This window comes from Cariama cristata, unplaced genomic scaffold (genome assembly GCF_000690535.1).
Source record: "Cariama cristata isolate BGI_N322 unplaced genomic scaffold, ASM69053v1 scaffold13441, whole genome shotgun sequence".
NCBI classification, from domain to species: Eukaryota; Metazoa; Chordata; class Aves; order Cariamiformes; family Cariamidae; genus Cariama; species Cariama cristata.
This window is the reverse complement of record NW_009601086.1, coordinates 1-26,651: the sequence shown is the minus strand read 5'-3', so window position 1 is coordinate 26,651 and position 26,651 is coordinate 1. Positions and strand designations below refer to the sequence as shown.

Sequence of the window (26,651 nt, the reverse complement as noted above, 5' to 3'; positions counted from 1 at the left end):
TCTGATGTGCGTATAGACACATGGTATGGGGTAGGTAAGCAGCAGGAGAGAGCACTGGAAAACACAGGGTGAAGTAACGAGGACACAAAGGCTCTCTCTACATGGCTACTAAGCAAGAATTCAAGCCCACTCCCAGCAGCAGATCTGCCTATTAGCCAAAAGTCTGTTACAGACAAGCCCATGCTAAGCAGAAGTGTGCCTTAGCCTAGAGCTCACCAGAAGACGAGAAGCAAACAAACTTAATATGGGCCCAAGCATGATGAAGCCCCATCTGCCAACCGATATCTTAGAAGCTCTGGTCATTGTTACAAGAGCTTTACTTCCTTAACAAGATTGGGTTGTGAGTTACCTCACACACCAATTCAGGCCATCCTAAATAGAAGAGGGACACTATACATAGGAGCTAGAAACAGGCTAGGATCACAGCCAGTTATGCAAATGGAAAGCATGCAGGAAAGGCCCTGCCAGCCTATGGCCACGCTAGAGCCAAAGGTACTTGTGCCTCATAGGAGGGACAAAGTCAAGGAAAGGGTTTTGTTCTCTGGGGGCATCCTGGAAGCCCATGTCTCTGCACTGTTCGCATCCTGCACTTTTTCACCTTGTGCTATTGAGAGTAAAGCAATGGACAGGCAAAGAACATAGGACTTGCTTCCTTTCAAAATCTGGCTACAGCATGTGTCTCCTTTTATTGCACCCTGCATGGTCACACTGCACACTCACAGCGAGGATGTGACCACCTCACACTCCCTGCTGGGTGGTATGCAAAGACAAGGCAGACTCAAGGACGAAGCATATATTTTACCAGGTGCCAGGGAATATTGCAATGAATATGAGCAGGTATTCTTAGTATTTCTGTTTATCATAATGATTCATAGTTACTCATGCATCCACTCATCACCTCCTCCATTGGGGCTGATTCATGGCATTGTTTAAGAGTGAGTTCAAGTTAAAAAGGATGAATCAAAAATCTCCCACTGCAAAATATATTTCAATCTAAGCCATCTGGCAGGAGATTTTAGAATTAGCTCTAAAAAATGACCAACGCATCTCTGAGAATCATGGAATGGGAAGTTAAGCTACAACTGAAGTCTCAATTCCAGCTTTACTAGGAGCCAGGATTAAAAGACCTTCATGTGAACTGCAAGGGCTGGACGCGATCATCTAAACTTCATACACATTCAGGCAGGAAGGAAAATTGTTATTACATTCCATAGTTCATTTCCAGACTTTGCATTTTTGTTTTATTCATAACAAAATCAAGATCTCTTCTGGAGTTCCATTAAATTCATTGGCCAATAGAGAAAATAAGATTGGCCAAGAAAACAGCATCTGGAAGATCCAGATTCAAGTTCCTTTGCTGTCTGACCTGTGTACGGGCTTAAACCCATATGTCTAGCCACTGGGCTATATAGTAATTCTCTATGACTAGTCTGGATTATTTTACGTTATATAAATGAACAAATACTAACTGCAACATAAGACGGTGGCTTTTATTTCAGTACTGTCTTGGGAATTAGGTATAAAAGGGATTTGCAGCCTGGTTGTTTCCATGCCAAACTGGTACTCCAAGCAGCAAACTAGCATCTAGATGTGAATCATCATAGTTCCAGAAAAAAAGGTGGAAAATAACTTTGCTAGCATCTTCTCAGCTGGCTCTAATACACACAACACATCCATGTGACATCCCAACAATCCCTGTTCAGAGCACTCTGTGACATGCCTCACATCAAAATACTGATATGCACCAACTTCCCTTCCCCAGATGGCATATCTACCTGGTGAATCCTTGAACTGCTTCATGCATCTCTGCATTGTCTTAAAAGAGTCACTGACATTCTTTCCTAGCTGCTCAGCCTCAATTTCCATGAGAGGATCATTCATCCAGCTCTCATACCACTGCATCCAGTCTGACACTGTAGTCCAGAGATCATAGTATGGCTGGAAGTCCTTAACCATCCTGGAGAGCTTACTGTACTTTGGAAAGAGAGAAAAAGCAAGCATAAGCAACAAGTGTATTCTCCTCTGGATGACAGTCTTCATGTCAAAAGGCTAAATAAAGGCACAATTCTTTTCTGAATCTCAAGCAAGCAATGAGAAAACCTTCTCCTGGAACCACAGTACAGATTCCAAGTGAGAGCAACTAGCAGAGCTGGGCTTTACACATTCTGGCCAAAATGCATCCCGTGGAGCAGTGCCTGCACCATGTGTCTGGCATGGAAAGCACTCTCTCCACTTGCCTCTACAACTGCTCTGCAGCAGAATGAGGAGATTTTGATGGGCAGTCCACACACAATCAGTAACACACTGCACATCATATCGGAACTTGGCTCCTTACAGTGAAGAAAAAGTAACCATAGACTGAGAAGTAGGAAAGGATCATGTGATGTGAACTCCACTTCTACTCTGCAGCCAGACTAGGCTGGATGTGGATGACAATGATTCATTGGCAGCTGAAAAGCTACAGGCAAAATGAGTGTTTGCAACTACATAAACTGTTGCTTTAGGAGAACATGCTAACCTCTGAGCCCAGCCAGCCACCTGCAGATTCCTATGCAACCACTCTCATTCACATCTATATAACTGCAGTAATAGCCTTACAGAAATTGATGCATCTTAATTGCTGCTTCAAGATCTTTCCCATCCAATTCCTCCTCATTAGCATCACTCAGATGTGAGTGTCGGCATCCAAAGTCTCTCACAGAAGTGGCAATAACAGGCCCATCAGCAACCTTTCACAGTTGCCTGGGATCAGCTCTTCTGCAGCACAGTGCAGTGATGGAGCAGTGTGGTTACTCTACCGGACCATGCAGCAGTTCATCAAATAAATCAAAACAGCATGAAGGATTCCTTCCTGAGGAACTGTGTCTCATTATTTCCTCTACCTACCACTTGGAAATCCCAACAAAGACTGGGGTCCTGTCTGTACAGGACCTCACGCTTACATTAGTAACCTTCATCCCAAAGATTCTTTCCCTGCTGTTGTAGAGAATTGCCAAATTCTGAAGCTCTTTCAGCTGCCTCCTGACCTCCCTTGCTTTGTTAGCCAATTCATGAGCTTGATTAACGTCTGCCTGGATGGAAAATCCACCTACAGTCAGCTGCAAGAGAAAAGGCAGGCATGAGACATGGCTCTGAAGCTGTGTGCTGCTCTGGAGATCTCAGCTTCCTGGTGTGGTCTTTGTCACATTCAAAGGCAAGATTTTTCTGTTCGCAATTTCACCTCCGCCAATCCAATTCCAATTCTGTTTAGGTCACAACGAAAGTGGTGAGGAGAAGCAACAACCACTGGTCAGGTGGCTGAAAGTGCAAATGTGATGACCAGCTGTTTTTCGTCTTTGTGAAAACAGTCAATCCCTGAGGAGTAGGAGCAATAAGCCTGTGTCCAAACTTCTTGCTACTGAATTTATACTGTCATTAGTTACAGAATCAGTGAAGTGAAAATGATAGCTCTAGTAGGTCACTCAGTTTGTTTTAAAGAATTTTTTAACGACATATGATCAGAGCTTCTCTAACAACTTTTCTGTTTTGTTTTGGTGGTTTGGTTTGGTTGGGTTTTTTGATTTTTATGTTGGGTTTTTGCTTTCTTTTTTAATCCAGTGTTGGGGTATTATCACTTTGAGAGGCTATTTCCAAGATAATCTAGGTCGCTGATTACAGCCTTTCCAAGTTGGCATTTTTTTCCTGTATTTAAGAATTTCTGGTGAAAAATAAAATTCAGAGTGTTTCAGCAGAAACCAGAGGTATCTCAGCTGCAAAACTCTGCTATTGTCTCAGGGTCTTTCACGTGAAATGAGTTCCATGACTGATTGCTGTATTTTCCCCCTTGATGGCAGCTCATCATGGGAGATGCTCTGCAGGGAACTGAGTACACAAGAAAGAAAAAGGAGATGCGTGTTTTGCCTGAGCACCAAGAATTGGAATATTGTCTCTCAATGAACACCGTCCTAGTGAAAAAAAAATCAGTATTTCAGCAAAGAGTATTGTCTTTCACACAAAAATGAAACTCTTAATCAAAAGCCCAACTTCCAATAAAAAAACAGGGGTGTGTGTGTGAAAATTTTTCATCCAGCAGTACATTGAGCTAAAAACTCATCTGATCAAAATCTCATCTGAAAGTTTCCTACCTGGCTGACCACAAGAGCTTCAAGGCCCCCTTCTCTGGACAGTTTATTGTCAGGGGCTTAATGTCAGGGGCTTAATACCTGCATCTCCTCCAGTTTGTCTTGAAAGCCATTCTGATCCATGAACTGGATTTTGCGAAATTTGTCTTCATCTTCCAGGTGTTGGAGCCGAACGGACTCAGCTTGCATAGTTATTTTCAGTGGCCAGTAACTTGCAGCCCACCTGCACTCACATGATAGAACAAAACAAACAACACAAAAAAAAAAAAAAAGAAAAAAGGGGGGGGGGGGGAAGAGAGAGAAGCTTTTTGAACATATGTTTGAAATGCTGAAAATAACAGAATGAGAAAGCCAAATCCCAGCAAACAAGGAAGCTTTACAACAACAGAACACATGTGGTTTCAACAAAACATTTTTTTTTCCAGCTTGTCTTGTTGATATGCAGTCCTTGTGACTAAGCTATTCAATTGGAGAAGGCTGGGGAGAAGTGGAGGGCCTTTTTAAAAGGAACAAATCCACTACATTGCTGAAAAGCTAGTAGACAGCAAAATAACAGCTGGCATCCAGAGGGAATGTCTGTCTTTGAATGTATTCACAAGGAACTGAAAAAAAATGAGGTCAGAGTCTTAGTTTGTGGCTTTTCAAGGCTACTGAAAAAGCCAGCCTCCTCTTAAGCAGGGCAGCGAGAGGCCAGGGTAACCCAGATACAGTGAAGCCCTGGATAGTAAGGCTTCTGCAGAGTGCCCTGGGGAGTGCAATGCAGATACAGGCAAGGCTGCACAAAGTGGCTGGTCATGCCAAGGCAGGTTTCTTGGTGCTTGCTCAGCCATAGCCCACCTGTTTATCCATTTGGACTTGACAGCGTGTGTGGAAGGCCAGATGCAAGCTTTGCAGCATCACACTTGAGGTCACGTCCCTCCCAGCACCTGGGCATGAAGCAATCTCCCACTAGTTCTGCATGTGCCAAGTCTGGTCAGTGGGCACACAGCTACATAGATCCATGCTAAGTTGTCCAAACCCCTTCTGTGGGTTTTTTTTCCAGTGCGAATTCCATGGTTCTAGTTTCAGGAGCACTCTGCAGAGAGTCACTCAGGTTGCAGATGCACTGGACCAAGACCATGTCATACAAGAGGTGCTTCCAGGGCTGAGCTGACTTTAGAAGCTGTGTAGCTGTGTTTGTGAGCTGACTCTGCTACTGGGGCATAGTCAGGCCCCAATCTGAATAACATAGCCAAAGATAAAACTAAGAGGAGACTGCATAGAAAAGAAATGCAGTAATAATACAGGGTTCATGTTCTTTCCTAGTCCTAAGAAATCTCTGGGAGTGTTCCTACCTAGGAAGTGTTCTTTCTGTTTCAGACACAGACTAAACTGTGCACTTTGAGACCTTGCAAACGACTCCAAAAACACAAGAGAAAATAGCTTTAATACGTTAAACAGGTTAATAGCTACCAGTTTGCCTTGCCCCAGGCCAGAAGGCAGCATGAGCCCACTCTTCTCCTCTATAAACTTCATTTCAAGAATTCAGTGCTCATATAGCCTGAGAGGCACTTAAAAGTTCTGCTTGAGCCCTTGATAGACACATAGCCCCTGAAGCACTGAGAATGGTAATTGCTGCAAAGTGTCCCACTTTGACAGTGGGAGAAATGCCTTGTGCTCACTTGTCATTGAAATCTTCTTTGGTAAGATTGTAAAGGAATTCCTCCATGACCTTGTAATCTTCCATGACTTCACGAATCAGTTCCTGCACAGGGTGAGAGAAAGAAAGAAAAAATAGACACCTTTAGACCATACTGATTCCAACTCTCTGGTGTATACCTCATTTTCATGAGGTGCCTTTGAAGGGTGTTAGTCACACAAGCTTAATGTGACATAGGCTGCTTCTCTGCTGTGTGAACAGTGGGAATGGATTTACAATCCCTTGTTCTGCGAATGATCATGCCATCATCGCCCTCTGTTCTATACGAATGAAAAGAAGTGTGACCTAGTGGATAAAGTGCTGGACAGAAATTGAGTGTTTTGGGTTATCATCTAGGTTCTTTCCTTGGCATGGACAAGTCAGCTTACAGCTTGATGACTTTGTTCCCCATCTGTTCAGCTGGGAGAAGACCTACACTTCAAATAACTTTGAAATAACTAGGCACTAAAATGTCCTATTAGAAGAAATATGTTAACACCAATACGAGCATTTGGTAGTAGCAATATTTTCTTGAAAACAACACTCATTTTCAGAAGACAACTATTCAGTACATAAATGCAGAATGGATCATCAAGGTAGCAAAAAGCATACATAAGGCTTTTAGGCAAGATTTTTAACTGTTGTTTTGTTTTGCACAGATATTTAAATTCGTGACAGGTGCATTTAAAAATGCAGATCTTAGGAATTACAAAAATACAAAGCCAAGAATCTTACGGCTCTGCGTCCAAGCAAAAACCCCTGGAGTTCTGCTTCTGAGACACAACACATTGCATTGACAAATTTCCTTCTCACTTCCCTTGGTGTCCCCTGTCCATAAGGAGAGCATGTCCTACCTCCTGCACGGCCAGCTGCTCAGGGACTCCCTTCATCCACTCCCGCAGCTCAGCCAACTCCTCGATACTGTTTGGTTTCTCATGCATTTTGCAGCTGACAGCTTTATATGCATCACAGATCTGCAGGAGGACACAGCAGAAAAAAGACCATCAAAAAGCCATTAATTGCTAATGGACAAACTGGAAAACCTGCCATGATCCACCCACTTCCCATCCTGAAGGTGGTCTAAAGTGATGAGTACACAGTCCTGCTCCGTCTTTTTCTTTCCATAGTCTTTCTCCACTCACCTCATTTGAGCTCAAAAGGAATGAGAATGTCAAAAAAAGAGAAAGAGGAACTACAGGTATGTAGTTGAAATCATGACAATAACAGATTTAGACAACCCTCTGGCAGATGCAATTGTTTATATTCCAGTTATCCTCAGAGCAAGTAGAAGGACCTTCAAGTTGTCTACTACGCAGATTTTTTCAATCCACCAACATATTTTTATAAGATGGCAGGGTCTTGAAGAATTTTGTCTCAAGAGATACAGCTTTCAGGCACATGATTTATTAAATATATTTAATACTTGATTTGGTTGAGTCTGTATATCTCCCCTCTAGTCATTTTTTTAAATAATCACTCCAATGGAATATTTAAAATGTCCTCACTAATGTGGCCTCAGTTGCTGCCTTTTGGCCATTTCACAAACACAGTGACTTCAAAAGCTGAAGGACAAGGCAAGACACTGACAGATAATCTACTGAACCAGGTAACTTACATTCTCCACCTGCAAATGGAGGTCTTTAGCCAGTATGTCCATCATGGAAATGGCAAGTGCTTTGTATTTTTCAGACAGATTTTGCTTAACACCTTCTACGCTGACATGGAAGGGACCAATGACAATAGAACTAGGTAGAGTGTTGTCCAGGTTCTCCTTTTCAGACAAGTGCATGTTTACTATACTCCTCACCTCCTGGGCAGATGGACATTGCTCTTTGTAGTCTCTATAAATAAAAACACCAACAAAAAAAGGGTAATGTAGGCCTTAAGACTACTTGAGCATCCTGACTGTTCATAGGATTTCCAGCCATGTTCGCCCAAAGGATCAAGACATTAAATTAATAGTAAGTATGTTTACTGTTATTAAAACATGCATCTATTTGAAAGTATACAACTTTCTGAAAGCACAGACTGATAGGGTGCTAATGCCTTCTAGACTTAACACCCAAAGATATGCCTACATAGGAAGTGAGAAGTGTTTGTATCACAGTCAAGTACATGAGTGCTAGCTTTAACTGAGCATGTGAAGCTAGAGTAGCAAAGACATCCCATGTGAAGTCCATCTATTTCAGTGAGCAGCCTGCAATGAAGGCTCTGCTTCAGTGTCTTCACTGCTACACCTACCAACGCCAAGCAGAGACTGCCAGGCTGCCTATGCCTACCTGCACTGCAGCTACACCCACAGAGCAGTGTAGAGAGGCCCCCAGTTTCAGAAGATATGTAGATGAGAAGACATGGAACTGGTATGTAGCTGAGGAACATTACTGAGGAGCAAGGGAGGGGACAGACTCAAATCTACAATGGGTTTTAGAGCACAACAGGTGCAAAAAAGGAGTGGAAGAAAGAGATGAAAGAGGTAATAAGGCAAGAGGAAAGGGAGAGACAAAATGAAAGCACTGGTGTAAACAGGGCAAGATCAGGAAGCACCTTGGGGGAGGGCAGGCACTTCAGTGTGTTCTGAGAAGAGACAAGAATTTGTCAGTCAGGATTTGCAATTTAAGCTGGAATAACAAAAGAGAAAAAGGACTTCAGTCCCACTGTTTGGAGAAAATGTGAGGCCTAAAAAGAAGACCATTAAAGTAACAGATGCTGAAGGACAGTATAGGTGCAAAGAGTTTTGGCGGTGAAACCAATGAGGCTGAAACAAAAGAAAACATTACTTTCTACAGAATGTTATCAGCCTGAACAGACGATATTTGAAGGAGGTCAAAGTCAAGTATGCTAACTGGACTTTCAAACAGGATGAGTAATTTTCAGGGCCATTAATATCTCCAATTACACTTACACAGATGACAGGAATGTGACTGCTGTCAGAGGCAGGAAGAAATTCTCACTGCCACCACCAGAGTCCTCTAAAAGCACAGACCACTGCCCGCAGCTGAAGACTGCCTCTGACAGATGCCCAATCTCACATCTGAGGCACGTTACATACATTCCTGGTCTCAGAACAGGTCCCGCATTCTCATGCACACCCACACAACAGCTTCTGAAAAGGCTTGCCATTTGGGTTAGAGGTGCCTTTATCAGAAGCCACTTACCTTAGGAAGTACTGGATGTCATTGTTATTTAGCTCTAAGAACTTCTCATATCTCTTAGCGTAGGCTTGGAGAGGGATCAGTGCCTTTTGAGTGGCAGACTGCATAGCTTCACATAGTTCTTCCACTTCTGGTTCGTGCAAGCCCATCGAGTCCAGCAAGGGTGTGCCTGTGATAAGTATGTTCTCCAACACATACTGGAAGAGGAAGGACAGAGGTCTTTCAGGACTAGCAGAGCTAACCATGCCTTCTCAGGAGAGAAGTGAGACATGGGAATTCACGCGGTCCATCCTTCTACATCGTGTCAGGAATTGTTTTGTCAGTTTTACATTGCCCCCCACAAAGAAGGAGGATCTAGGGAGATAGGTCTTTCACAGAAGGATGCATATGCAGAAGAGATCTGCACCAGACTGACAGCACTGGAAACGGTGCTATTTCCTTTAAGAATCTGCTTTTACCAGCTGCCATGGACTTAGGGCAAGCAGGCTACTTAGGAAATGCCTCCAGAGAACCTGCAGTACCAAGGCAGAGATAGTAACCAGATAAAATCGCTACAGGTTTGGGGAGCTTAAAGAAATCCTGTCAGAAAGAACTGCATCAGCACACTGCTGTGCCCAAATTAATTTCACTGGAGTCCCAACTACCTACTTCTGCAACCCTCTCCCTCAGTACAAGCTGAGGGGTGTCTATGCCAAGCTGCAATGTATTGAGGCTTGCACAGCTGTATCACTGTGGATGCAGAAGAGTTCACCTTCTCCAGCTGTGGAATAGTGTGAGTCACCAGGATTCCCTTGTGGACCAGAGAAATGAGGGACTTCTCAAAGCTCTCCACAGGGGGGTTGAAGTGAACGCCACTGCTGTCTAGCACAAGGTCTGTTACGAAGAGTGGCTTCCTTTGAGGCCTGCAGTGGGAAGAGATAAGGAAGAACAGGGATGCTTTTTGAGACAATGGCACACAACTACATTGCCCTGGTGCTGATACTAAAATGCCTACTGGACAGGAAAGGAAAGCAGAGGAGAGAAGGACTGTTCCATGCATTCTGAATTTATCAGTAAAGACATTCAGAACTCTTGTCTATCAAAGGCAAAGGAAGTGTCAATCATGACATACCAGGATCCCCAAAAGTCATAACCTTATGTTGAGAACTGGAGCTGTTTCACAGAAAAATTGCAGATGCTCTTCAAACCAGGCATTCAGTATCTCCAATATACTCCTAAAATGCACCTTCTGTAAATTATATTCAGTACCTCCCAATCTTGTATGCTACCAGCATGGCTTAGGATCAGCTGACGTCAGTGTTAAGGCTTCCACTGATTTCAAGGTAAAAGGCTTCATGTGAGTGGCAGGTGTTTTTTCTTTTCTTCCTGTTTTCAATTTCTAAACCTTCCTTTTTTAATACCCAATGGAAGAAAATTCTAGGAACTGTGACAACCTGAATTTGGTATTCTTTAGAGATCTCAGGCCAGGTCCTACTCCTGAGGTTTAATCCAAGGATGGAATTAAGCAGCCATGCCTCCTGGTATTCTTCTTCCTGGTCTCCAGAAAAAGCTAGTAGTAATTATTTGCTCCCCTGAGAATGCTGGAAGTAGTTAATCTTTAGAAGAGTATGTCAAAGTAGCAGACCTTGGTTCTGATGGGCTGCTTCATACCACTAACAAAAACTTGAAATCTGTACTAACTGAGCACCCAGCTCTGTGTCATTCTTCCATACTCAAGCAAATGTGTCAGGTGGAGGACTGGGTGAAACAGCCCAGCCTAAAGCCCCCATACAGTGCAAAGCTTGCTTGAAAAAACAGTAGTTAGAAAGACAATAGCACTACACTTTTCTGCTCTTCCCACCCTTTTTTTCTCTTCCTTCCTTACCTGTAGGGACTATTGAGGAGGTCATCTCCCCATTCCATGTCCTTTGAGCAATTCAGGATACCATGGCAAGCATCCAGCAAAAGCTGGGTGAAGCTGATCAGCGAGTTCTGGACCAGATACCGCAGAGAGTCCTGAAGCATGAATTTGATGCGCTTCATCAGTTTATATAGTTTGGACATCTGGTAGACATCCCAGTGGCTCTGCTCCAGGTTGTACCAGTCTTTGCCTGCATCACTCAGTTTGCTCTTTACTGCAGTCTTCAGAGTATTGATCCAAGTATCCTTGAGAAACCTCTGAACCTAGGGCAAAGAAAAAAAGCAACTTGTGTAATCCTCCAAGGGTTGATGGGAAAGCAGCATGGCGAGGTTAGCTGCTAGCTGGGACTGCTGGACCTTTCTCTGCTGTGAAAGGCAACTGTTCTGTCAGAGCTGTGGCAGCTAAACAATAGCTCTCAAATCCATGCACACACACGTGGCATCTGAACCTGGCCATACATCTCCTTCACTTACAAAAGACCTACAAAAAGAAAGCCTGATATTAAAAAGCGGGAGTGCTGTATTCTCTCTTTTCATACACAGTGTTTTCCTTTTGTTCTCTTTTCTATGCAGCAGTATCCCTGGAGTTGCCTGTGTCAGGGTCCCTCATAAAAAGTTGTGTAGACAGTATGATGAGCAAGTAAAGGACAGAATGTTGTCTTCTCTTGACAAGTGAGGAGAAAGAGGGGAAGAAGCCAAGGGCAGCAGCAGCAGTCTGCAGTGTTTTAACTTATTAAAATACCACCAAGTGTCACTTTTGCTCCACAGGCAGCTGCTGTTTGTGTGTAATAAAACAACCTCAGTCACTGAGTGGATGACGGCACTGCCTAGCTGAAACAGCATGAGACTGTGAAGGACCAGCACATGCCCTCTGCCACTGATTTACTGTGTAACCCTGTGCAAGCTATTCTGTGTGGCCACATCCAGGGTGCAATGTGCTGCCCTCATTAAGAGGGCATGAAGATCTTCTGGCAAGAGTTACCCACAGACTTGCAAATTTTTGTCCTAGTCTGTCTGGCATTGCAAGCAGAGTAATTTAATTAAGTACATAAAGAACATAGAGTATAGAAAAGCATTACCCCCATGAGTGCTTCAGGAGGAATCAAAGCTTTTGTGCCTTGCAGCTGGAGGGATGGGGAAATTAAAAAAAAAAAAAAAAAGGAAACTTTCGAGTGCCAACCAGGACTGTTATCTGCATTGAGTCCAGGAGGAGGAAAGAGGGGCTGTAGCCCTATGTGGCCACTTGTCCAACACATGACTAAGAGCATGGTCAGCACTGGTTGATGCTAACTAGGGGGCTATGGCTCTTTCAGCTCATTCTCCCCACATCTCGATAAATTTGACACGCGCATGCAAATTTCTCACTGCCCCACCCACAATCACAATATCTCCTTTGAAAGTTCATCCATTTCCAGGGACTAGATCTGCAGCTGTTCCATCTGTCTAATACACACTGACAGTCCTGCTGATTGCTCCATGTGTTCACCCCCCACGCTCCCTCTGCTCACCTGAGTGAAGGTCTGGGTCTGGATCTGTTCAAACTCCTCCAAGCAGACATGCTTGGCTAAGGTTGAGTTAAACAGAGACATGGCAGCTGCCTTGTTGCACTCATCTTGCACCTGTGTAAGGAGAAGGATGACTTCTGGTCTGGTCAGGAGTGAGATAAAGTTGAAATCTGCTTGTCGTTCATCAAAAGGATAGTCTGGGATCCAGACGAGCCCTGGCACCAAAAAAAGAACATGTTATTGCCTACAGTGGCCATCCCACCTTCTGTTTTAGAGGAAGAGTACGGCCCCCTTTGGGACAGCACTTGTGAGAAGACTCTCCTCTGATGCACAGGCATGTAGCAGTTCCAGCAGACGACTGGATGAAAGAGAGAGTCTCTGCTCCACAGCAGAGACTTTCTGCAGCCTCCCATTAGGGAGCTAAGAGACTGTCCTGGTGCCTGACCTTCCTGAGTCTTTGGCTCATGAAGTTTCCATGAGAAAGAACATAGGATTTGAAGAATCTTTCCACTGAGGCTTCAAGGCATAGCTGAGTCATCTCATCTGTGAGGGGCCACTTGTGAACCACCTCAAGGCATTCCAACCTCTGGAAAATTGAAGTGCACAAAATACACCCCCTCATCTTTTACTGTGGTCATTTTCCTCCAGTTTAGGACTCTAAAAAAGCCTGAGCCCTCTTTCACACCTGAGGTATGCCACAGCTGAGCACAGCAAATGGAAGGGGCCAGCCCCAGCACAGTGCAGAGCAGAAGGCAATTAAGCTAATTACACTGCTACGCATTCGGTGCCATTAAGGATACACTTGCAGAGTTACTGCAGCTTAGCTGACGGATGGTAATGTGTTATATTGAGGTAACATGAACATGCAAATATATCCTAAAAAAGAGCAGACATACTCAAAAATCTCATATAATCTCCCACTGCTGCCCCTTATGAACCCTAATCATTAACGTGAACCTGAGAGTTTCTGCAACAAAGCACAAATCCTATTAAAGACAAGAGGGCCTACAACCATGCCAAGTTCAAACTGCTTCACTATGTCCCGTACCTTTCTCTGGTACTTTCTTCTCCTCTTTGTCTGGCAGGGTGACATAAGAAAATGTCTGAGGTTTGGAAATGACAACTCTGTCAAAGCTGATCCTGTTCATGGTGCGTTCATAGTCTAATCTCACTTCCTTCTCCAGGCAGCACATATGGTCTAATACCCTGTTACAAGACATGGAACAATGACAACCCACAGTGTTGAGCAGAAGTGTGTCTGTAGCTTTACTGCAAAACCCACCCTTTCCTCACTCCCTCCTGGATTTGCCAACCCACGAGCTCACCTACTACTGAATGCATTAGGAACGCTGTGCAGACAACAAAGCAGCCAGCAAAGCTATTAACTGGACATTTAATGACAGAGGCAATGGGGACCTGGGACTAAGACTGCAGCCTTCTCAAGTGTCTTTTCAGATCAAAGCAAAATCTCCACTGGGTGTGTGCAGAGGGAGAAGCATTACAGAGAGGAGGGGAAAAAAAGAACTGAGGAAGCTAGCTGGCAGTTCTGGAAAAGTTGGGCTATTCAAGCTGTCCTCCCAACTGCCTCCTGTTGAACGCCCCTTGAAATCAGTTTCCTCAGCCAAAACACGTGTGTAAGTGCTGAAACCCTGCTCTGTTAGCCCTAGGAAATCATCATCTTTCACCTCAAGCAGGCAGAGTACTTTTCTTTATACCTATATTTCTGCTCACAAACAGAGATTAATTACTCTCCTACTCTCCAGTTTAGGCTGGCAGACCATGCAGCCCTTCACACCTTCCTGTCTCTGAGCAGGGCAATCAGTCATGGCTGATTCCCAGTGACACCACCAATGGCTCCTGATTCATCAACTCAGGGACTCTTAAAACGCCTTCCTGATATGAACTGCATCTCAAAGAGACAGTCTATTATATCCAAGTAGAGATGTCCTGTTCTGTTTGCTTCATGCTGTGCAGATCTTCTTTTGATTTTAGCAGCTGTTAATAAGTAGAAGAGTCACGAGCAGACAACAGCCAACTCTCTGGAGACAGCTGGTGGTCTGCAGATCAACTCAACAATGACTGATCTGTTCCCTGAAAGCACAGGGAGACAGCAAGGTCAACCATGCCATTTCTGTCCAATCTCCCTGCTGCTGAAGGCCACCTAACTGCAGGTGTAAGCATGGCTCAGTGGATCTGCATATGAGTACATCTACTTCATCCGGGAATACTGACAAATCACCCATCCTGTACACATGTCCCTGGGGCTCTTGTCCTACCTAATTCTGATGACACTCTGGGCAAGAGGGTAGTATGCACAGGCTGAAAAGAAGATGAAATCCACAGTCTATGAGTTGAATGCTCAAGATCTGCCTCCATTGCCACTCGTTTGTATCCCTATGAAGCCCTATAATGTTAATGGACTAAAGGCTGAGACCCCCCCCACATACTTGATGCTTTACCTCTTCTCTTTCTTCAGTCTGGGAGTATGCATAGCCAACAGCTTCATTTTCCCCAGGCTCTCCTCACTGATCTGATTTAGTCCATCTGTGGGCATGCAGTCCACATACAGGTGATACAGTAGCAGTGCCTGTGTCTTCTTACGCAAGCTGTCAGCAAAAACTACCCGCTGTGCAAACACCCGGGGATCTTCAGCCAGAAACAGCAGGCAAACTCGTGGCACCCAGTACTGACATGACAACAATGGGGTTCTTCCTGGGAAATGAAAGTAAAACTTAAAAGAGTCTATAGGGAACACAAAACTCAGAACGGCTTGCAATGCTGACAGCAGCTTTTTGGTGGACAATATAATTGGGTTGGCTTACTGGAGATCAAAATGAGGGATCAAAGCTGAGGACAACAATAGACAAGGAGCATGGAATTAACAGTATCTCCAAACCTTTCAAAAGGAAGGTACTTGATCTTAATCTGCCAACATACCCCCTCAAAATGGCACTGTCCCAGAAAGACCATCATTTAACTTGTCTTCAAGGTAGGGAAGAAGGGAGACAAAGAAAAAGGAAAGGTCTTGAATAGGTTGTCAAATTAAGGTGTGGAGTTCTCTCCCATAGAGGTTTTCCAGGACTGGTTAAACAAACACATGTTAGGAGTGGTAACAGGGAGAGGAATTAAATAATTTCTTGACGTCCTTCCCATCTCTACCAAGGACAAGTATGGGTAATGGACTGGCTCTCATAGTATATGCCAGGTCCCAAAAGGTCCTACTTGAAACACACCTTCTGGAGTTATTCCTCCATTGAGGATGGGTCTCCCTTCTTCATCCCGCACCAGCCCATTCTTATCTGTTTTATGGACCAAGTAGAGCTCTGTCTCCTTGTCATAATCCAGAACACCAACATCAATCCACTTGTAGATTAACTTCTGGCTTTTGGGGTCCTCTGAGGGAATCAAGGATTAAAACAAGGTTAGTCCATTCTCCTGGTGGCTACAGTAAATGGACTTTCCTGATCAGAGTGGTGACGCTACAGCCAAATCGATTTACTAGCTTGAATCTCAGTCCCTCTCACATAATTTCTGCTGTGGTCAACTTAATAACAAACTCAGGTCTTACAGCTTAGCATTTCCAACTGTTTGCACGCACCAGAGACCTCCATTTTCCTCCTCTTACCTCTGTGGGTTCCCTGTGGACCATCCTCCCACTGCCTGCTTCAGGCACTCCCACTCACTCTTTGCAGTGATAGTCTCATATTTGGGTCCCTTACGCCCCTACATCCTCTATTTCAGCTCATATTTGGGGACCCTTCTGCCTCCCAATTCCTTCACTCCTTGATCCAGGAACCCTCATTACTCACATGGGCTCTGTGGGGGTTCCATTCTCCTTTCCCATGTGCGGCTCTAGCCCTGTGTCACCCTCCACGCAAGTTCTCATTCTTCTAATTGGGAGTGGGTGTAAAACCCTGTACCTTCTCCCCAATCTATTATTTCTCCAGGTCATTCTCAGGGCATCTAACTCTTAAATGTTCGGATCCTCTTAAATGCTGGGAGGTGCTAACCAGACAGATACATATCTATATTGATGTTAGTATAGATACTGGTCTGGACAGCACTATATTGAAGCTGAGAACGGATGCTGTTAACCACGTGTTCAAGCTATAGGAATTTGCAACGGTGTTGGCACTATACAGATGCCAGTGGTCCCACCTCCCCCAGGGCCTAAAGGGTCTGAGTACTTGTGTGCAGAACAGTCCATTCAACCTGGGGAGTGATCAGGTGCAGTGCTCCCCCAGACAGCTGCAAGCAGAACTCAGCCATCATGTGCTGGCTGCCCAAGGATCTGCAGAGTTTACGTTTTATGCTTAGGTTTTGCAGACAGCCAAGCCTCTGGAGGTTGCCTCAGAGCTGCAGTCAGTATGCATGCCCGTTCCCTCGCTTTAAAGCTAGGGCAGATGTGTTGATATGAGCTGCACTCACAACTGGACACCAGGACAGCTATACCTAGTGATGCCTTCTCATTGGGAAGGCTCAGTGACAGGAAAACAACAGACGTCCACATCACTTAATTTGCCCCAGATTTACTATTGGATTTTCACTGCAGTCTGAGCTTGACTTCTGATCCTGCACTCGCAGTGAAATCCAGGCAGAACATACTGTGTTGAAGCTAACTAACTTCATGATGATACCTACATATCAATAAAGCAAAATTTTGACTGTACTGACTTCTAGGCACAGAAAGGAAGGTAAAAGGCAGAGGATACTTCTAAAAAAGTGAAAACAGTCAGTCCAGGGCAGGACTGACAGTCGTCAAGATCATCTTGCTCTGTCTGCCTAAGCCTGGTCAGAACAAGTTATTGCTTTTCTGTTATTCAGAGCTGCCTTTGTCAGAATCTACATGCTCCCTTCTGCTGAATGGGCCTGTAATTGTTAGCGTTGCCACACTTGAGCAGTAACTTATTCAAGCTTTACCGTGTCCCAGTACATCATCTGTAGGTAAAAGTGCTTTTCCAGGCACTGGCTTTCTATCATGAGAACCTGGTTCCAGTCCTAGCGAGATCCACTCTTCTGGAGTTCGACAGTCATACTCGTTATTGTCAAATATCTAAAAAGCAGCATATAAGTGAAACGAATTCTTACTTCAGAGAGAAGAAAATACCTGATACAAAATTTCACAGGAGGAAAATTAACATGCAGTTCCTAAATGGGGTACAAAAAGGGAAAACATTCCAGGTGCAAAAGCTGTGCTGATCTTTGATCAACAATTCTCTCACAAACAGCCATATCTGTACCTCTAGCCCTTTCCCAGGGAGCAGAGACACCACCTGGAGAGGCCTCACACAGTAATACTGCCGATTACTGCATCCGGAAGGAAACATGTCACACAACATCTTTTCTTTGGACACATAAATGACAGTGAGGAGCACCCTCAAGGACTATTAGTTCTGATGGAAGTTGTGGGCACCCTGCAGAAGATGCTCAGCATCTTGTAGAGATCCTTCAGGGTCTAAACCTGCTCTAAAGCACTTCCTTGTTTTATCGCTTGTTGCACCAATGATGGCTAAGTATCCTGCAATTCTCAGAAACATCCTGTGGTATAAGCAATGAGATAGATCACAAGTGCCGAACACGCTCTCGTACCTTTAATGGGAGGTAGATGGGAAAGACAGGATCTTTCTCCTCCTCAATAGTTGGCATATTGTCAGGATCATAGTGCCTTGGCATCAGCTGATTGGAGTCTATCCCCTTGGTGGCTAAGAGCTGAGCAATATCGAAGGTGAGATACAGCTGTCTTCTCCTGTTTTGAAACAGAAGGGGAAATAACCACTTAATGCATCTAGAAGGGCTCCCATGCCTGTAATTCCACTTTTTGATTGTGCACCCCTATCAGTAAAAAAGTTTTTGAGCACATACCACATATGTGTATATTTCTTCATCTATAGAATAGTTCAGTTGGAAGGGACCTACAATGATCACCTAGTCCAATTTATAAATTTTACACGTGTACTAATGTACTAATATATTATGTACATTATAGATCATACACAAAAATAGAAATTAAAAAAGGCTGAGAAAAAGATGAAACAAACACTATTTAAAAAAAATACTTTCTTCCCGCATCCCAGTGAATTGTCTTGTGCACTCCCTGCGATGCACGCACCCCACCTGGGAGACCACTGCCTTACAGGGTAGTATTTTCCTAAAGATTTTTGATATGTCACGTCTTGAAAGCAAAAATCAACGCCCTAATCTGCTGTGTCCATTCTGTAATGATGTCTCTAGCTACCTTCTGGTTACTTACCTCTCTACTTCAATCTTCCAAGGGCAGTGCCCTGGAAGCCCTTGGAAGGCAATTTGCACTTTGGGCTTAAATGATTGCACTGGGAAATCTGACTTGATGAGGTTCTCAGTGGTTGGTCCAATCACTTGCTTATCCAGGACACTTCCAAAGTTCTCAGGCATCTTAAAGGTTGTGACTTAGAGACAAAGAGAAACACACATCTGAAACCACCAGACATCACTCTGCTTTACATTCACACACACAGGAGGACCGTGCTGTCTCTTGGGTTGTCTGCAGAAGTCACTTCACTAGATTCATGAGAAAAATCAAGCAGACATCAAATGGGAAATGGAAAGGAAGACCTTTTTTCCTGCTGCGGTATGTCATTATGGTTTTTCAGTATCAAAATGATAGCATAGAAGAAGCCTCCACTGAGAATTACTGTCATGTACCTTATTAGGAAGTAGGGCGCTGACCTGGCTCTGAGGAGCTCTGGTCTGCTCCCAGCTTTGCTACAGACTCTCTACATGATCGTGGGCAAGTTACTGTCTCTACAGCACAGCTTCCCTCACTGTCAGAAAGGGGTGGGATTCCCCTGCCTCTCTGGGATGCCCTGAGATCAAGAGTCAGTCACAGCTGGGAGGCACGTGGTCAGGATGGTGATAGAGGGGTTATGAAAATTGCAGGAGAGAACTAGCCGCTCAGGTCACCTTTATGTGCTGAAATCCCTATTCAAACCTTACTTGGGACAAACCTCTCCTCAGTTTTTGCTCAAGCGAATCTCCCACTCACCTCAGCAGTGGTGTGAGAAAAAATTGAGTTAAACAGCTAACAATCTCATGATTTGGCCAAATGTCTTCAATGGAAATTTGGACTAAGCAAAAAGTATACATTTCCAAGAACTGGCTGAAATTAAACCATGTCATTTATGCCATAAATAAACTAAACTGTTTATATTGCTAAACAAGCCTCAAATAATAGAACAGCAGCAAACTGGGAATTTGAAGCTTAACCTAAATTAAGTAATTGCATGCAAGCTTTAAAAAGCACTATTCCCTAGACAGCCAAGCATTGAGCTAAAAATAGATTTCAGTGGAGTGAGAGCTTTTTATTTGATGAACTTTCACACTTTACCAAGGAGAAACTTAAGGTTCTGGTTTGTAAGTGGATGTTTTGGATGTTAAGCTTTGGACTCAATCCTTCATCCTGCTCCGTGTGCATCTGCTTGTGTCATGGATGTGACTCCTTGATTTCAAAGCAATTGTGCAGAGCAGCCAATAATGCCGAAGTCAGACACGTTTCAGGATGATCATGTACTGAAAGGGTTCTCTAAGAGGTCACTCCCTTGTGCTGCTTAAATGGTCCCCGACACAACCCCCGTACCTATACATTGCTGCTCAGGGACTAAAGGAAATAGCCACTGACTTGGCTCCTCTCTGTCTACTCCCCTCTCTTAGGAAGGATGCCTAGCCTGGAATAAATATGGTTCTCAACATTTCCATTGTCCATACCAACATGCATGCTTACAATAATTTTGAGGAATCTCTAAAATGCAGAGGGTGTACTACAGCTCCTTTAGTGTCATGCGTATCTCCTTCTTGGGGTCTTTACAGAATGACCCTGATTTATATTTGTTGTTAGGGAGCACAGCTGTTCCAATTTTGTCACTTTGTTGTTGCAAAATCCACGGCACCATCCATTATGGCACTTTGTGCACTATCAACTATTTATGTCAATACTTAGCGTTTCATTTGCATTTACATTTCCAGCTTGATAGCTTCTACCCCCTTGAAGAAGCAGCAGATCATAAATAGAGATCTGTCTCCACTTGTTAGGGATGAGTCTAGCTTGTCAAGATTCACTTGAGGATGCAGTCATTTGTCCTCACTCGTGAAAATAAATGTCACTTCTAAGCACAGGAAGGTGGTATATATAGTTACTATCTTCCTCCAAGACTAAAACCCTCTCACATGCACACTTTCTGGCCACCCGCTGCCAGCCTATGATCCATATCCCCAGGAGTGCTCTAGGGGCCAGGAGAGTGCTGACAAACCTTTCAATCATGCTCTGTTTCTATATTTGAGCATCCATGACACAACAAGCTCTTGTAAGCAGGTGGGATGGGCAGCTCTATATACACAAAGACCCCTTGCATCTAGGGAGAACAAGCCACTCTGGGGTGCAGCTGGATGCAGAATGAATAAATGAGAGGGGAGCATGACTTTGGCTATGAGTACGTAGACTCTGAATACAGGTCTCACAGGTAGGTCCTGTTTTCACAGGAAAGGTGCACTGCTGGCTCCATACGCAATAATAATGCATGCAAATTCAGTGCTCTCCTGGCATATGGCCCGTGGAACCAAACTCCCATAGGGCAGCAATGCAGTCTACCCTGAACCCTGGGGGGATATATCCAGCAGGAAAGGAAGCATGGTTTTACCACCCAGATAGATCACTTTGCTCTACCTCTAAATGAAACTCACTTTTCATGGGCCATTCAAGCAGCTCAGCACCATTCCTGGCACTGACAGGAGCATAAAAGTACAGCCCTAACCTCGAGTCATCAGCCTGGTTCCCGGCACACTCCCTATAAGCAACCCTAAGAGTTATGGCCCCATTTCCTGCCACGTCACGTTTCCGCTCAGTATATTTACCTTTAGGAGTGTGCTGCTCGAGGTCCGCCTGCTTCAGCAAAGCGTGGTACATATGTGGGCCAGCACAAACATCCTGAAATGCAGCCTGTGAAGGAAGGGTCAAAAATAACAAAGCACAGTTGTAGCACAGTAGAAGGGTGGGTTACAGAGGTTCAGAGAGAAAGTGATACTGTAAGATTGACTTTACCAGAGCTTTAAGGACAATTGAGACTGCGAGTAATGGCCAGAAAAGGCTCAAAGAGGCACAAATGCCTGGAAACTTCAGCCCAATGAACAGAGAGGCAGGGGATTTGTCAGCAGAGTGCAGCTTGATGTCAGCTTCAGATGTGGATTGGGGGCTGATTAGGCAAGTAGTCATTAGGGTTTTACTTCCAAATATCATCTGCAGTCACAAACACATGCCTGCCCTGCCATGCTGGCACTGTAAACCTGGGCAACATCATGACAGTGATAGCACTGGCCACTGAGGAAGGCAGCACAACTATGATTAGGAAGAGCCTTATGGCTTCATTTTGTAAGGGTCAAGATCTTGCACAAAGGCCTCTGACCAAAATGAAGGGCTAGGACCCGGGGTGAAGGCTGTATTTCTCCATACCAGGTGTACCACAGGTCTTTCTGTTTTAGAAGGACAGTGGTAGAAAAGGAATTTCTCTTTGCACTTACCCCCGAGATGTTGGAGGCTCCTGGAAGGAGGATGTCAGCATAAGATGCCTTTTGTCTAAAGGCCGAGTATTTTTTTGGCCCCTGCTTGCAGCTATCAGGAAGCAACAAACTCTTTCCTGGACTGCAGTCCCAGCATGGAGCCTCATCACTGGTATCGGGAGGCTTGGGGCTCCTACCCACAGAATTCGTCAAATCCTTCTTTGCTTTATCCATCTTCTTAGGAGAACAATGCTGTGATGCAACCCTGGGCTTGCTAGAGTGGAAAGACATTCAGCCTGTTAAACACTGTACCTTTGGCACTCCTCCACACCCTCCCACCGCGCTGGATATCGTTGACTTGCTGAGTGGGTAACAAGGTAGGTTCGATCCCCTGCTTCGATACCAAGCGCTGCCTTTATGACCTGGGGGCCATTAGTCTCACATGGCTGACTCGATGGCTCACTAACTCTTTTGAAAGAGAGCGCTTTATTATTCCAGATGGATTTTGGAGGGGGAAAACCAGCAGTACACGCATGAAAAGCTGCTTTCCTGAAGCAGCAGGGGCTTCCCAGATCTGTGGCAGCATTCAAAAGGCTGTCAGGAGAATTTGAGTAAACTGCAACTACAAGAGAAGCGCTACTTTTGCTGTACCCAAATCCCTTAAAAACCTTGTCATGTTTGACTCCAGTGGGAGTAGGCTGCAGCCTAGATACCAACACGGCTGCTCCCAGGTGTAAAGTCTGACTCTTTCATTTAAATAATTCAGGAGAGATGTTTAAGCATTGCCTAACGAATATTAAAATATAGCCAGAAGCTCCCCTCTCTCTCCTCCTGCAGGGGATATTTTTGCTGGTGATCTCAGCTTACAAATGATTTCTACTCTTCCACCTTGCAAGACGCCAAGTGCAGGCAAATATCACAGCTGTATGGCTTTATTTTATAAAAACCCTTCCACACTGAGAGATACTAATTAAGAGCAGCCCTGAGACTTCTGGCACGATGATAATGCAACCCTTGATTTTAGGCTTGTCTAAACACAGAGATGACTACTGTAACTAATTAATCCAGCTAAAGTGACACAAGCCCCTCCAGCCTGCACACACACACGCCGATGTAATGATGTACACATATCCACATAGCTTACTCCTATAACTTACGAGAGAAAGCTCTCCGTAGTGTCTCTCAAGGCCCGAGTGCAATACAGCTTATTCATCAATTCCTGCTCAGGGCTAGACCCAGACTCCTCATCCAGCTCTACCTAACAGTGTGTCCTGCACACTTGCTAGGACCCACACGTCTGCCTTGCTGACTTCTGGAGGCCAAGCCTCTGCAATAGGCTGCTATGTGGGAGTCTTCCAGCTTGCCACAGCTAAGAATTAGAAAGACCTTGCCTGGTCTTGCAGGTCACAGCAGTACCTGCCTAGAGCTGCATCCTGACGTGGAGATGACAACAGAGCATCCCTTCCTGCCATGCCCTCTCTGCTCTGCTCTTGAATGGAGTAGAAACTCTGCCCGTCCAATACTCTTGATCAGAGAGGGCAACTTTTTCTAAATTTCACCTTGCTGCCTGTCTGCAAGAATGAATTGGGTACACACAGCAGAGAAAGCATTACATGCATGCCGGAGATAAGAGGGCATAACTCTGCTGGTTTATTACTGCAGGTTCAAGCCAGTGCACAATTTTGAGAGGTTGATTCAAAAAAGAAATCAGATAATAAATCAAGGTTACCATGATGCGAATCCTTTAAGTGAAATGGAGTAAACGAACAGATTGGAGAGACTTGGGAGATGAGATCAATAATGCCCCCTCCCCTCCTTCAAGCTGGAAAATCTCAAATCTTTCCCCTCTCAGCTTTACTTTGGCTTGTCAACTGGAACCTCACACCCTGAAGAATGAATTTTCCATGGAGGATTTTGTTTTTATTAGCTATTTTATGCTCTGGCCATATCTATTTTAGCAGCCCAGCAGGACTGATTGGTATCAGCCAAGATCCAAGGATTCCTGATGAATCACTGCTGGACTCTTTTGCGCCTGCTGCACTGGCACAGAGAACAGCAGCAAGGTGGAACGACCCCACGGTGGCTCTCCTGATATGTCACCTGAGCATCCTCTTCCTGGGCGCATGGACGAGGTGGTAATGTGACTTGCTGTACTTTTACCTCTTGGGACCAGAATCCTAAACCCATCCAATTCAAAAAACCTAACTCTGGGATGCAAGGTTCGTCTGAACCTTTAGCAAGGCGAGTGATTGAGCCCACTCCCAATTTAGCAGGACTGGCAATCTCTGCCTAGAACCAAAATAATGTGGCTGCCACTGATGACGGCTGAGCTCCCATGACGGGGGAAGTGTGTACCAAGCCTGCCCACAGCAGGCCTAATTCTTCATTGCTTTGCTCCCTGTGTACTCACACACACCTCCATAAAGTCCTTCCCAAGCACCTATTTCAAAATAAAACCCCTACTCAGTGTCCAGCTCAAAAACATCCATCTGTCACGCTCTCCCAGCTGCACAGAGAGAAGGTCTGGTGCTTCTAACTGCAAAAAAAACCTGACACACACCACCCAAAATAAAGAACAAAACCAGGCCTCCAAAGTTTTCCCAGCAATTCCCCAGACAGATGAGTAAAACAGCTTGTCTGAGTGTGCTAAAGCTGATACAGAGATGGGAGAACTGCTAAGCCCCAAGGGAATCTTACTCTCCTGCCACCCCAGCTGCTGGGATGTGGCCAGAGTTTCCAGCAAGGAGCTTTCCCAGAGCATGGTGGGGAGCTTGCTCTCATGCCAGCCTCCAGCTAGCGGGCGGTTTGATGTTCCCATCCAGCTCTGAGGAAGGGTTTCCAGTTGGTTTAAAAGACAAGATGAGAGATCCTCTCTCTTTTATTCAGCCTAGCTGCTGAGCCAAGGGGTTTGCTGCAGAGCAGTTCACTCTTCCCCAGTTTCCATCTCTGCCAACGGCATCTTCTGCTTTCCCACTCCCCCCAAAACAGCGAGCAGCATGCAGAGTTCAGGGCTGTCCTCCTGACCCTCCACCCAAGGGTGACCCCAGACCCTCATCCCTGGGCAGCAGAGTTCAGCATGGATTACCGAGGCTGTCGCTGCTTGGGGAAGGGAACACTTTTCATCTTGCAGTGAGCACACAGTGGCAGCCTGAGATTTCCGCCAGCTCTGCTAGAGCAACTGCTGATGATGTGAAACAGTCCGCGCTCGAGGACTTCTTGGTTGCCCCAGGGATCCTGAAGAAAAGCAGTGAAACCACGCAGAGTCCTGTTAGTGTCACACTCTGGCTGCTGCGGCCATGGGAGGAGGTTCATGCTCACGAACCTGTTCATATGCCATGTTCACAGCCTTCAATCCCTTCCTACTCAGAGCACTTTCCTCAGGGCTGGAGCTCCCCTTCGACAAGGTGGAGGAAAAAGGAGTTTAGCTCATCGCAAGCAGATGACATGTCTTCCTGAAAGCAGATCCTCTGCCTGCCTCAATAACCCTTCACCCATCGCTGCCCCTACACAGCCAGGAGCATCTCCCCGCTCTTCAACGACAAACACCTGCCTGGCACCAAGCCATTCCAGTTTTAGCCATAATAGCTTTGAAAATCTTTTCATGACTGCTGAAACGCTTATCTTTCCAGCAGTTCAGTCATGCTCTCTCACACCTGAAAAGCACGTTTCCCAGATACACCAGGTATATTGTACTATGCTAAATTGAACTATTCAAAATAAGAGCATATTCTAATGGCACTGCTGACATAACAGCTACAGTGTCTGTGTGTCATTGTGGCAAAACTATAATTACAATTTCTCGGTAAATCCAGGCTTTACATATCCAAGAAGTCAAACTCCCACGTTTTGCTCAATGTCTGGTACGAGATTTTTCATCTGTTGCCTCTACTTTGATTCTTTGATCCAAACCTTTCACAAAGTGGACTCTTTTCTTTCAAACAAGATTCAAAAAGACTAAAAATTGCAACAGAAAAAAAGTACTTTGAAAATAATCTAACCCCTAAGCAAAACTGCAGATTGAAATCTAGTAGTCATTTATCTGAAATCTATTTATCTGTGGATAGCCAGAACCCCAACTACTACACCACCCAGATACCAACACGTAAAAATTCCTTCTTCCTATAATTTAAGCCATATAATACAAGCTCAAACAAGGTTATGTGCTCTCAACAAACTGCTTTAAACATTATCCTCTACTTCAAATCTCTTCTACTTTAAAAAGGGAGTTGAAAGTAATTTCAAGTTTTATAGCAGCCCATTCCCTCCAACAATTTGCATGGTTTTAAAATTGATTTTCCTCTGGGTTCTTAAATGCATTCCTTTCTCCATGGGAAAGCACCACGCAACCACCGCTAGAACCTGAGGACGCAGGGGGGAACAGCAAGACTGATGGCGAACGGCGTTGCTCATTACACAGAGCGCCTTAACGACAAGGTTACAGCACATGTTTTGAGGCTATAGCCGTGGTGGGTGTTACAAGACACCACACAAAGCATTTAGACCGTGACTCCAACAATGTTTGTTTCATTTACGAAGCACAACAGCCTCTGTTGCTACCGGGGTGCAGGGAAAGCAACCCAAGGGCAGTGACATGCCAAGTGTGGAGACGGGACAGAGCGAGGCACCCCGAGGGCAGAGGGAGCAGCTCCCCGTGCCCCCCACCCGGCACCAGCGGCGGGGAGACACCCCACTTCCAACGGGCGGCGGAATCCAAACCGTGCCTGACATTTCCAGTGTCTTGAAAAACACGAGGGAGACTCCCCTATCACCC

General features: G+C 44.9%; 1 protein-coding gene across 1 annotated transcript in view; it reads right to left on the bottom strand.

Moving 5' to 3' along the window:
* The window catches only part of DNAH1 (dynein, axonemal, heavy chain 1), a gene marked incomplete at its 5' end in the record, with an annotated part of 70,411 nt that extends 49,088 nt beyond the window's left edge, over positions 1-21,323 (bottom strand). The window contains 17 exons of the mRNA XM_009710317.1: positions 1,776-1,974; positions 2,943-3,098; positions 4,203-4,344; positions 5,783-5,865; positions 6,654-6,773; positions 7,415-7,640; positions 8,955-9,148; positions 9,703-9,853; positions 10,816-11,114; positions 12,359-12,570; positions 13,404-13,561; positions 14,815-15,067; positions 15,589-15,750; positions 17,276-17,408; positions 17,945-18,101; positions 18,606-18,780; positions 21,239-21,323. Of these exons, the coding sequence (XP_009708619.1) occupies positions 1,776-1,974; positions 2,943-3,098; positions 4,203-4,344; positions 5,783-5,865; positions 6,654-6,773; positions 7,415-7,640; positions 8,955-9,148; positions 9,703-9,853; positions 10,816-11,114; positions 12,359-12,570; positions 13,404-13,561; positions 14,815-15,067; positions 15,589-15,750; positions 17,276-17,408; positions 17,945-18,101; positions 18,606-18,780; positions 21,239-21,323 (2,905 nt within the window). The remainder of the gene's footprint in view (positions 1-1,775; positions 1,975-2,942; positions 3,099-4,202; positions 4,345-5,782; positions 5,866-6,653; positions 6,774-7,414; positions 7,641-8,954; positions 9,149-9,702; positions 9,854-10,815; positions 11,115-12,358; positions 12,571-13,403; positions 13,562-14,814; positions 15,068-15,588; positions 15,751-17,275; positions 17,409-17,944; positions 18,102-18,605; positions 18,781-21,238) is intronic.
* Positions 21,324-26,651: the final 5,328 nt, after the last annotated feature.